The following is an 11,956-nucleotide window of genomic DNA, read 5'->3' on the forward strand; positions in this document are numbered from 1 at the left end:
AAATTTTTATTTTTAATAAATAAATTCTTTAATTTTAATAAAGAGTATTTTTTTCTCATCATAGTTTTTTTGTTTTTTAATTAAAAAATCTTAAAATTTTAATAAAGGATATTTTTATCATTTACCCATTATTCCTTAACCATTCTTAAAATTATTTCTGCCAATCAAATAATGGAATAAGTAATAATAGCAATTTCTATCCTATTCCATTCCCATGAACCAATCTACATAATACCTATTATTTTTCTATTTTATTTTTTTGGAATGACTATTTTATTTTTATTTTATTCTTTTCAGTGAACCAAGCATGTCATTAAATATATTATGAAAAAGAGAAATGATTCTCCTTAACAACTACAAATCAAACATTCAAACATTATTTAATCTTAAATTTTACCTAAGTAAACGAGCAATAGTCATTTTTATTTAACTCGGTAATTTCCTTTTCCTTTCTCAAAAGCAAGCTTTTTGAACGGACCAACGCACACATGCACATTCAAATTTCAAAATTGGACCAAAATACCGGCAAAGTGGACTGATTTCAAAAACACATATCGCTAAGGCCACAATCGTAAATTACAACCAACTACAAGGACATTTTCCGTAGCCAAACCTCAGAAAGATCAAACCCAAAAACACAACTCGCTCTCCACTCTGGCCCACGTCACTCCTGCCTCGTCTTAAACCAACAAATCTGATTGGTTAAACCGACGTGTTCCCTCCCCAGTTGTGCGAGTTTTATAAACACTCTCGTACTCGCGCGCGGACGTCATCTTTTTGCGATTGATCTTTTTCTCTCTATAAAAGTCGATGGCTCTGGGATATTTTTAGTTTTGAGTCTCTTCCCTTGCTACCCTATCATCTCTCTCGTCTAGTTTTCGGACAGTAGTTTCTTTTGTTTTTTTCAAAATTCAACCTTTTATTTTTTTGTAAGATTTTTTTTTTCCGTAGAATTTAAGGTAATTTCATCGAAAAAATGTCGTTCGTTTCTTTCGTCGGAAGAGTTCTTTTTGCTTCAGTGTTCATCCTCTCTGCTTGGCAAGAGTAAGCCTCACTTCAGATCTGCACTTTTTTTACTTTTACTTTTGCGTTTTAATGAAGATTGTTTGGTTCTCGAGAAAAAAGAAAAAAAAAAGTAAGAAGAATAGTTTGGATCTTACTTTGGATTTGGCAATCAGAGCTCTTGTGAATGCTTTAAGCAGACGTTGATTTTAGTTATTGACGATTTAATGCTTCTTCTCAAGGAAATGTTTGACAGATGTGGGGTTTTATGTGTATAGATCGATCTTGTTTATAGTTTCTAGGTAACCCATAAAGTTGCTAGCTTTTGTTGGGAGAATTGCTCTAATTCAAGATGTTATTAAGAGTCAATTTTTTATGTAAACTTTTGAAATTTATATAGCTGATGTGACGTGTGAGGGTTGCTTAGATGTTTAAGTCTTGTGGCAGTTTTCCTTTTTTCTTTTTCTGAATCTGCTTATTGAATTCTCCACTGTAATGCGGAAATATTAATGATTAAGTGCTAAATGAGGTTTATAAGGTTTAAACTTATTTTCAAGTTCCAGATCTCGTGAATATTATAAATGCAATGGCTGATGTTGGTTGGCAGTTAATATTCTGTGTAACTGAGAACTAAAGAGTGTTAGGAGTAACGGTTTTTGTTGCTTAACACATTCTCTATTTTGGCCATGTAAGTAAAGCTTATTGGTTTATATTTCGGACAGCGATACAGTTTGGAGATTTTTATCCTGGGTGTGTTTCAAATATTTTCCCATGTGTCCATTTAATTGTAAATAAGGAAATCAACATTTAATTATGGAACTAATATATAGTATATGAGATAATGAAATCAATATATTTAACGAATGACACATTGAAAACATTCAAAACGTCAGTCTATAGTATGATCATCCATAGTCCTGCTCACCATAGTGGGGTCTTGGGAAGGTTATGGCCTATGTGGATATATGGTGTAAATTTTAAAATTTTATGGTTGTGTTGAAGGAAAATTTTTGTCAGCAAGTTTATCGTTTTTCCCGTAAGATTTAGATTAGCTATTGTTTGACTTCCTGTAATGTTCTCTAGCTTGATCTTGGTATATGTATTCTGTAATTTTGAACTAGGGCTAAGTTCTGTCATGCTTGTGTCTAATCTACATTATGTGTTCATGTGTATAGGTTCAATGATTTTGGCGTTCATGGAGGGCCAGCAGCGAAGGCCCTGAAACCAAAATTTAAAGTCTTCTCAAAGCTTGTGTCATCTCATACAGGGGTGGAAGTGCCAGAATTTGAAGTAAGAATTGCTATAGGTTGCGATGGCACTGAAACCAAAATTTAATGTCTTCTCTGCTCATATCAGTGTTCTTCTGATGTCATAACTCTTGGATTTATCTACAGATTAAGTATCTAGTTGCTGCCATTGTAGCCTTTAAGGGTGTTGGGGGCATCTTTTTCATCTTTGGAAGCATCATCGGAGCTTATCTTTTGGTTTGTTTAATGATCTAATGTGTTATTTTGATTAACTAGTTCAATTATTAACCAAGTCAACTGATGAAAGTATTACACTGTTCTTCTCTTGTAGGTTCTGCAACAGTTCATTGTTACTCCTATATTGTATGACTTTTACAACTATGACATGGAAAAGAAAGAATTCGGTCTGCTTTTTACAAAGTTCACCCAGGTTAGCAATTGGTATTTATTTTTCCATAAGGAATAAGGGTTGATTGGTGTTTCTATTTCTTCCTTCAAATTGTAATCCTTTTGTTGGTGATTTTTTCCAAACTGTAGATGTATGTGATGAAATTTGTCAATGGATTGTTTCTTACTAAATTTCCTTTACTTTTTAGAACTTGGCGCTGTTGGGGGCATTGTTCTTCTTTATTGGCATGAAGAACTCAATGCCCAGGAGACAACTCAAGAAAAAGGCTTCAAAATCCAAAACAGTTTGAAGAGGAAAATCTGGTAAACTGAGGCTATAGTTTCTTGTTCGATCTTTGGCTACCTTGCTGAGTCCAGATCTATTTTTGTATGCTTGTATCAGGGCTTTGTTTCTTAAAGATTAGCGAAAAAGGGGAGTTCTACTTAGACAGTTTGATGTTAAGTACTAAGTTAAGTTCATGGTTATTTAATTGAGTTTCAGAAAGAATTTGATAATTTTGCTTTTGAATCTGCTGCTGCCTTTAGTTTTTCTCGGTTTTATGGAATATTTTTTCATGGGAGATCAACAACATTTTTGAGAACCTTCAACTGTTGAGATGCAGAATGGAGAGCAACTAGTCAATGCTATTCAGGTGCAATAGCTTTCGGTTTTGGTTGAAATGCATTGTGCTAGTCATCAACCGGAGGACATTGTTAAGTAAAAGATCTTTATTGCATCCGATATTCCCTTATAGCATGTTTGGTACAGGGAATAGCTAAGCTATTCCCAGTCTATTCCCATGTTTTTTCTTTGCCTCCGTTTGGTAGGCAGTGGTATAAGGAATAGCTATTATTTAGTAATAATTATTTTTTAAAATGGGGTAAAACTCAAGCTTAACTAAGCCCAAGCTCTCTCATGGGTTTTGCTATTTCATGATTGAGGGAATAGCCTTAAAATGTGATAAGATTAAAATATTTTTTATAACTTTTAAATATTATAACTCTATATTTATAAATATTTTTTTTTCTTCTCATTTTTTCACCTTTTTTTCTCTTTTATTCTCTCTCTAACTTGCACTAATCATCGGAGATGATGTGGGCGGCGACGATGGCGGTTTCACGATCGAATATGGTTGGAAAGCGTCAATCTAATCATTTTTGACTAAATTTAATTGAGAAATAGTTAGATCTGACACTTCATGGCTAGATTTGGTCGCGAGAAGCATCGGATTTGGTGCTTCTCGATCAAATTCAGTTACGGGAAGCGTCAATTTGGTACCCTAGTGGTCAGATCCGATCACATAGTGCACGACGTTTCATTACATTGGTCACCTTTCTTGTGGTTGGCCTATGGAGAAAGAAAAAAAAAGAAAAAAAAAGAAAAAAAAATATTTATAAATTTTAAAATATTAATATTTTATACATAATTTAAATATGATTAATATTAATATGATTAAAATATTAAAATAGTAATGTTTTATTTATTAACTTATTAATATATTAAATTATTAATGAGTATAAATTAAAAAATTAAAAATATTAATATTTTAATAATAATAATATTAAATTATAAACAAAATATTAATAATTAAATTATACGAAAATATTAATATTTAAATGATTAATTATTAATATTTTAATTAAATTGTTAATTATTAATATTTAAAAAATAAAATAAAAATAAATAATCATATACATATAATAAGGGTATTTTTGTTTTTTTATTTTTTATTTACTTTTTATTTTAAAATTATTATTATTAATTAAACATTGTAATAAGTTATAATAATTATTTTTATTTTATTTTATTCGTCATATTAAATTACGTAATATTTATTTTATTTTTACGTAATAATTATTATATTTTATTTTTATTTATTTTACGAACTAAACGTACTATTAAGATGTGAAAAAGTCTTGATCTACTTAGTGCGGATGTTTGAGTAGTGAACGGTCCTAGATTGCGCTTTTGCATTGACAAAAGCGTCTGGGATGAACATTAACTTGTACAAGTGCATGCATCTGGTGACGGATTTAGAACTTTGAATGAGGAGTAAAGGGTAGAATTTTGAATGAGGAGTAAAGGGTAATTATAAAGGTTATAATATGATATATAAACTTTTATGCTTGTAATACTAAAAAATTAAAAAGTTGAAAGGCGACGGTACTTACCACCACATGTCACCCTCTTGCTCCGCGCCTGCCTGCATCTACTAAATGGACACAATTTGGGATCATTTTACTCCTCAATTTGTCAAGATGGCTCTGTTTCTGAAAGTGATTGGCATCATTGAGCAAAGTCGGGTAAATGATAATTTAAGTCTAAGGTGACTCTTGCTCCATACGGAAAAAGACTAGTTTGAAATTTGAGTATCCTATTCATAGAAGTAAGTAATGTTGAAATATGTGTAACGTATAGTGTTCTATGGGGAAGAAAGAGAAAAACAAGGGTTCTATAAGGAAAGAGGATAGCACGAAAACGAGAGTTCTATGAGGAAACTCATAGCTAAGTCTATCGTCAGTTCAATCTGTACAAGAAACTGTGATATTATTACTCTTATGATTAGGAAATAAACAGCTGGGAGTGTAGCTATTAAGGCTCGAGTATCCAGGCATATTCTCTCGCCTAATCCTTGACAGCAGCTTATGGCAGTAGTTTATTCCGTAGTAAAATTTAGATTGCTTTCCAACCATAGATACAAGTCAAAGGACTCAAAGCCAATTACCGTATCTTCATAGAAAAGAACACCAATTACCGTATCCTTTATCAGAAAAACCGGTCACTGATGTACATGACGGCTTCACAATTTGCACATACAATTTCTTTCTGGTCCCTTTCAATCTTTTGTCGTCATCCGAAATATCTTCTTTCCCTTCTATTTATTCCAAATGCCTTGATTGTCAATATTAAATTTGTATTGAGCAAAGAGGCTGCCTCCCAAAACAAGAAAAATGGTGATAGCCAATACAGGTGAAGTTCAGACTACATCAAAACCTGAATATGACAGAGCAAGTGAAGTTAAAGCTTTTGATGACACAAAAGCGGGCGTCAAAGGACTCGTGGATGCTGGAGCGACTGAGGTTCCTCGCATGTTTTATCAACCACCAGATAAGTTTGAGAAATCCTCTGTTCCAGGTGACGCCCAGGTTCGTATTCCTGTTATAAACCTTGATAGAGTGAAGGAGGATCCAATTACTCGCAAGGAGATTGTTGAAGAAGTCCGTGATGCGTCAAAGAAATGGGGTTTTTTTCAAATTATTAACCATGGGATTCCAGTGGGTGTTCTAGAGGACATGAAGCATAGTGTTCGTAGGTTTTTCGAGCAAGATGTCGAGGTCAAGAAACAGTTCTACACTCGTGATAATATGAAAACGGTGGTCTACAATTGCAATTTTGATCTGCATACTGCCCCGGCAGCTAACTGGAGAGATTCTGTTTTTTGCACTATGGCTCCTGATCCTCCTAAGCTGGAAGAGCTGCCAGAATCATTCAGGTATATATACCATGTTATTAACAATTTATAAGGGATAACCTAAAAAAATTGAACTCTCACCTGCAAAATTTACGTGTAGGGATATAATGGTGGAGTACTCAAACCGGTTAATGAGTTTGGGATATTTACTCTTTGAGTTAATATCAGAAGCTCTTGGGCTGAATCCTGACCACCTGGTGAAGATAGATTGTGCTAAAGGTCTTGGTGTGCTGTGCCATTACTATCCGGCGTGTCCGCAGCCAGAATTGACTCTGGGAGCTAGCAAGCATGCTGACAGTGACTTCCTCACCGTGCTTCTACAAGACCATGTTGGCGGCCTCCAAGTTCTTCTTGGAAATCAGTGGATTGATGTACCTCCAACCCCTGGGGCTTTAGTAGTTAACATTGGAGATCTTTTACAGGCAAGCCTTATAGCTTCTGTTATTAGAAATGAGCATGGAGAATGCATTAAAAATTCAGCAATCAGCTTGTTGAATAAATTCATAACTATGGTTCTAATCGATTTACTTTCTGTTTTTTCCAGCTTATATCAAATGACTGTCTTTTAAGCGTGGAGCACAGGGTACTAGCAAATTCAGTAGGACCTAGAGTATCGGTGGCAGGCTTTTTTGTCACAGGTTTTCGGCCAAACCCAAGACTATATGGACCTATTAAGGAGTTGTTAACAGAAGACAATCCTCCGAAATACAGGGAAACTACTGTGATAGACTATCTTAAACACTTCAACGGAAAAGGCCTCGATGGAACTTCTGCCCTGCTGCATTTCAGACTATGAACTAATCCGTGGAGACAAAAAGAAGCATTTGCATCCTAGATAGTTTCTGAACTACTTACTTTGGCACTTATTTGTAATATTTTCTATCATGATAACTAGAATTAGAAAAGGAAGTGATGGTTATTTATCCAATTTATAGACCCAAGTAATGTTTGATTGTTGTGTCTTTCTGCTTTGGTGACTGAAACTATGTTCCACGATTTTTTTTTCTCAGCTAGTAAGGTATTTTCATTTATAATCTGCCCAGGATAGGAAGGGTACAGTAAACTGTTCATACTACAATCAAAGTGTAACTGGTGTAAGCATACATAACACCAGCGAACAAAACATATCTGATATGAAAGGTACCACAATTCTAAGCTAAGCTTTACAATATCAAAACATTGTGAACTACAAGTATTCATAAAGAAATTTGCTAATGAGAGCTACCACCATGCTGTAAACAGACTCACAGTCAACACCATGTTTAGCAAGCATGTCTACAAACGAGTTCCCATCTCGTGCAATATGTTGGAAAATCACTCCACCAAGAGTTGCCCTAATTGTATCTATTTCTTTGAAAATATGCCAGATATTCCAAAGTCTATGATTCACCTTCTCCACCCAAGTGAGTGCCCCAATAGAGTCAGACTCCACAACAAGTTGGTGGTTACCTGCATAAGGAGAACTCGCATACATTTACAGGGCATGTTTGATGGTCATTATCTCTGCATGATTAGAGTCCTGCACGCCTAGGGGACCAAAGAATAGACCTGTCACATACCCCTCTGAGTCTCGAAGAACACCCCCATAGCCTGCAGGCCCAGATGTTTCTCTAGCCGAGCCGTCAACATTGAATTTGAACTCACCAAGTTGTGGAGGCTGCCAAGTAATATTAACACTGGTGTGAAGGGGAGCACGTGTAATATTTACATTTCAAGGCTCGGGCCACCAACCATACTCATCCAGCGAGCCCATTCCATCACAAGCTTTAGTCCAAAATAATGAGAGTGTACGGATGTTATTAAATATCTCTGTACTATCCCAACCCTTACCATTAAACATGGATTCATTCCTTGCAAGCCATAGTGACCAAATGGTAGAACCACGAACAATCATCCATCTCTTTTTCGTCAAACCTGTACAATGACAAGCATCCCAAATGCATATATCAGTGCCAATAGAACTAAGGGGTGCCCAAATCATTTGCCACCATCTATGAACCATGGCCCATATTATCCAACTAAATTTGCAGCCTAAAAGAATGTGAGAGCATGTTTCTGTCTCAGCTTGGCACCAACCACATAGTAATTGCTCTTCGTTGAAAGGAACTCCACGAGTCCTTAGAAGGCCCGTGTAGGTATAGAATCAAGTATGGCAAGCCATATAAAGCACTGAACTTTTGGGGGGATAGGAAGTTTCCAAATAAAAGCAAATCATACCTGCTGCTCAATGCTACCCGTACCCAACAGAAAGTTTAATCTCTTGACAGAGAATTTCCCTTTTGGAATATGTCATAAAAATGGCAGCTAATCAACACCACAATCAGCCTGAAAAAGCTAATCCTGACAGATACAGAAACAGTAACTGCATCAGAAGAACATGGGGTAAGGGCAAACAGCCCAGACAACTTGATTAATAAAATGTCAAGATATGTTAAAAACGATCTGAACCTTACTAATGAATAACTTACTAATCATTTAGCTATTAATGAAATATGATCATTTGCGCACAGAATTTTCGTTCTTTTGATCTTTGGGCTAACAAGAAACGGCTGTAAATTTTGAGGCAAAAGGATAAGCAGGCGAAGGAACAGGGACACGATCCTTTAGAATTGAGCTTGAGGTGGCAGCTGGCGGCAAATGGCATCACAAAGTTACAAAAACATGGTCAGAAGAGAAGGCAACAATTCTGAGGCAGCCGCGGCGGCTGTGATATTAAAGTCTTGCCAGTGTTGTATCATTCTCATGGGTCCCAGAAGATAATAAAATAATAATACATTGATTATCCCAAAAACGGTTCACGTCAACTCTAAATTTAGAACGGAAAAATAAATCTCTTCATTTGCTAAAACAAGAAAAATCTGCTTCCTACTCTTTTTATTTAAAGTATTACGATTGTCTGAACAAGAATAAAAACAATTGACAATTTATGTTTTCGTATCTTAAATATATCAAATACGATTAGATATAAAATATGTTAAGATTAAATACGAACACGACACGTTTAATATTCATATTTTAAATTTAAAACACGTATACGTATATGTTTAATACACGTGTAACACGACACGATACGATTAACACGTTTTACACGTTTATTAAACGTGTCAATATACGACACAACACGATTAATAACATGTTTAATACGATTAACACATTTAACACGATTAAATAAAAATATTTATAATTAAATATAATTTTATGATTTAAATTTAGAATATATAATTATAAAAATAATTATAAAAAAATAATAATAACATCAAATATAATAAAATTTAATATAAATAATATACATAAAATTCACTATCATACATAAAGTTAAAATATATATTAAATAATTATTAAAAATTATTTATATAAGATTAAAATAATTTTTAACTATTAATATTTAATAGGTTAATAAACGTATCAGGTATACACGTTTAAATACGATAACACGATTAAGTAAACGTGTTTAAACGTGTTTTAAACGTGTTTCGTGTCTTAACGTGTCAGACACGATTAGACACGAAACATGTTAAAAGATAAATCCAAAACCTGTTTAACTCGTGTTTTCTCGTGTCGTGTTAACATGTCGTGTCCAAAATTGTCAGGTCTAAGAACAAGAAATGGTGACAGTCAAATCATTAAACCCTGATCAGTTTGATAGAGCAAGTGAATTGAAAGCTTTTGATGACACAAAAGCTGGAGTTAAAGGCCTTGTTGATACTGGAATCACGGAGGTTCCTCGAATATTTCATCAACCACCGGATAAAATTCAGAAAACCTCAGTGTCAGGTGATACCCAGTTCAGTATTCCTGTTATAGACCTTGAAGGAGTGAAGAAAGATCCAATTACTCGAAAGGAAATAGTGGAAAAGGTTGGGAACGGGTCAAGGAAATGGGGATTTTTCCAAGTGGTCAATCATGGAATTCCAGAAAGCGTTTTAGAGGAGATGATGGACGGTATAAGGAGGTTTTTTGAGCAAGACCTTGAGGTGAAAAAGCAGTATTACACTCGAGATTATTCGAAACCGGTGGTGTATAATAGCAATTTTGATTTGTATACTGGTTTAGCAGTCAATTGGAGAGATACATTTTTTAGCCTTATGGCTCCTAATCCTCCTAAGATGGAAGACTTGCCAGCAGTTTGCAGGTATGTTTCATTATACAGTTTACAAATGATATGGGGCCTGTTAAATAATTTATACGTAGCTTTTACCTTTTGGTTGAGGCTTGGTTCATTTCCTTATATGCCCTTTTTCTTATTTAATCTTTAATAAGTAGCTTATGAATCTGGGAATATTAGATGCCATAGTAATTCTACTTTCAAGTGGTTGGAATATTAAACATTAGCTAGTATGATAAATTTATAGAATATATAAGAGTACTATTTAGGTTGCCCTATTCCTTGTTCTTTCTTACCAGATTCAATAACTTAAAACCGCAAGCTCATATGCAAATATTTTACTGTTTAGTGTTTGAAAACAAGACTTGACCGGATGAAGAAATGATCACTGACATGCTTAATTCATTCGCGGGGATATAATGGTGGCCTACTCAAAACAAGTACAAAATCTGGGTTATTTACTGCTGGAGTTACTTTCTGAGGCTCTTGGGCTGAAACCTGACCACCTGAAAGACATGGATTGTGGCAGGGGGCTTGCTATGCTATGCCATTACTATCCCGCATGTCCACAGTCAGAATTGGCTTTGGGCACAAGTAAGCATGCAGACAATGACTTTGTCACGGTGCTTCTACAAGATCATATTGGTGGCCTCCAAGTTCTTCATGAAGATAAGTGGATTGATGTACCTCCTACTCCTGGGGCTCTATTGATTAACATTGGAGATCTTTTGCAGGTAAGCCCTTCAGTTTTGAGTTTTGCTAGTTCCATACTGTAAATAACAGATTGTTTCATCTTTCAGTTGCAATATTTGCTGGCAATTCTTCAAGTGATCCTGGATGATCATAATTCATAAAGTGGGAAACTAGGTCATAAAAGAAATCAGCTTACACCAAAGTGAATGAAGTACATGACAATAGCAGGGATTTGTTTTAGATTGATTTCTTGAGTTCAGATGATTACATTGGGATGATTCTTTTTATTTTTTCAAAGTTTCTCTTTACTACTGAGAACATGTTACTGGCTGCATCTTGTTGAATAATTCTTGTTTTGGCTAATTTCAACTTTTGGTCCCCTGTTTTTCAGCTTATATCAAACGACGCTTATAAAAGTGTGGAGCATAGAGTACTGGCAAATTCAGTGGGACCTAGAGTATCAGTGGCATGTTTCTTCAGCACTTCTGTAATGTCAGACTCAAGGCTATATGGACCGATTAAGGAATTGTTATCAGAAGGGAATCCTCCAAAATACAGGGAAACTACAGTGAGAGACTATGTTATCTATTCCAACGGAAGAGGTCTCGATGTTGATGGTACTTCTCCCTTGCTGCATTTCAGGTTATGAACTTGCCTCTGAGAGATGCAAAGAAATGTTGCCATGATAGTAAAGTTAGCTTATGAACTGAATCATTTTGTAACTTTCTTAGGATTGAACTGTCTATTGTATTGGAGGCATCTGGTTGCCTCCATTGCTTATATTCTTTCCTACAAATGAGTTGCAAAAAATAAAGAAGTTTAAGTTAATGTGTACATCCTGGAATCTTGCAGCTACTTCACTTTTCAGTTTTGGCATTGAAGCTCTTATATACGACTAGCTATTCAATCATGTTGGAAAGCTTTTGCTCTCCATTGCAATACTTTCCAGTTGAATAACCCTATGCTAAAGTCTTACATAAGAGATGGTTTTAATTCTTTTCCTAATTGGACATACTTTTTTTTTATTTGGCCAGAGGATAAATACTTGT

The 11,956-nt window shown here is 34.8% G+C and overlaps 3 protein-coding genes and 1 long non-coding RNA gene across 4 annotated transcripts; 3 read left to right on the plus strand and 1 right to left on the minus strand.

The window, feature by feature from the left end:
- On the plus strand, positions 818–3,223 carry LOC18603177. Its single transcript, XM_007034993.2, has 5 exons — positions 818–1,044; positions 2,178–2,292; positions 2,397–2,486; positions 2,581–2,679; positions 2,846–3,223. Exons 1-5 carry the CDS (start codon positions 977–979, stop codon positions 2,945–2,947), a joined length of 474 nt encoding a protein of 157 aa, XP_007035055.1. The 5' UTR covers positions 818–976; the 3' UTR covers positions 2,948–3,223.
- LOC18603178 (1-aminocyclopropane-1-carboxylate oxidase homolog 1) lies at positions 4,806–7,069 on the plus strand. Its single transcript, XM_007034995.2, has 3 exons — positions 4,806–6,130; positions 6,210–6,531; positions 6,654–7,069. The coding sequence occupies exons 1-3, from the start codon at positions 5,589–5,591 to the stop codon at positions 6,903–6,905; spliced, it is 1,116 nt and encodes a 371-aa protein (XP_007035057.2). The 5' UTR covers positions 4,806–5,588; the 3' UTR covers positions 6,906–7,069.
- LOC108661779 lies at positions 7,116–8,839 on the minus strand. Its single transcript, XR_001927581.1, has 2 exons — positions 8,578–8,839; positions 7,116–8,471 (listed from the first exon to the last, which is right to left on the minus strand). It is a non-coding gene; the product is annotated as an uncharacterized LOC108661779 (long non-coding RNA).
- Positions 9,668–11,817, plus strand: LOC18603180 (1-aminocyclopropane-1-carboxylate oxidase homolog 1). The gene is made up of 3 exons (XM_018119727.1): positions 9,668–10,240; positions 10,626–10,948; positions 11,299–11,817. The coding sequence occupies exons 1-3, from the start codon at positions 9,715–9,717 to the stop codon at positions 11,554–11,556; spliced, it is 1,107 nt and encodes a 368-aa protein (XP_017975216.1). The 5' UTR covers positions 9,668–9,714; the 3' UTR covers positions 11,557–11,817.

Source organism: Theobroma cacao, chromosome 4 (assembly GCF_000208745.1).
Source record: "Theobroma cacao cultivar B97-61/B2 chromosome 4, Criollo_cocoa_genome_V2, whole genome shotgun sequence".
In the NCBI taxonomy this organism is placed as follows: Eukaryota; Viridiplantae; Streptophyta; class Magnoliopsida; order Malvales; family Malvaceae; genus Theobroma; species Theobroma cacao.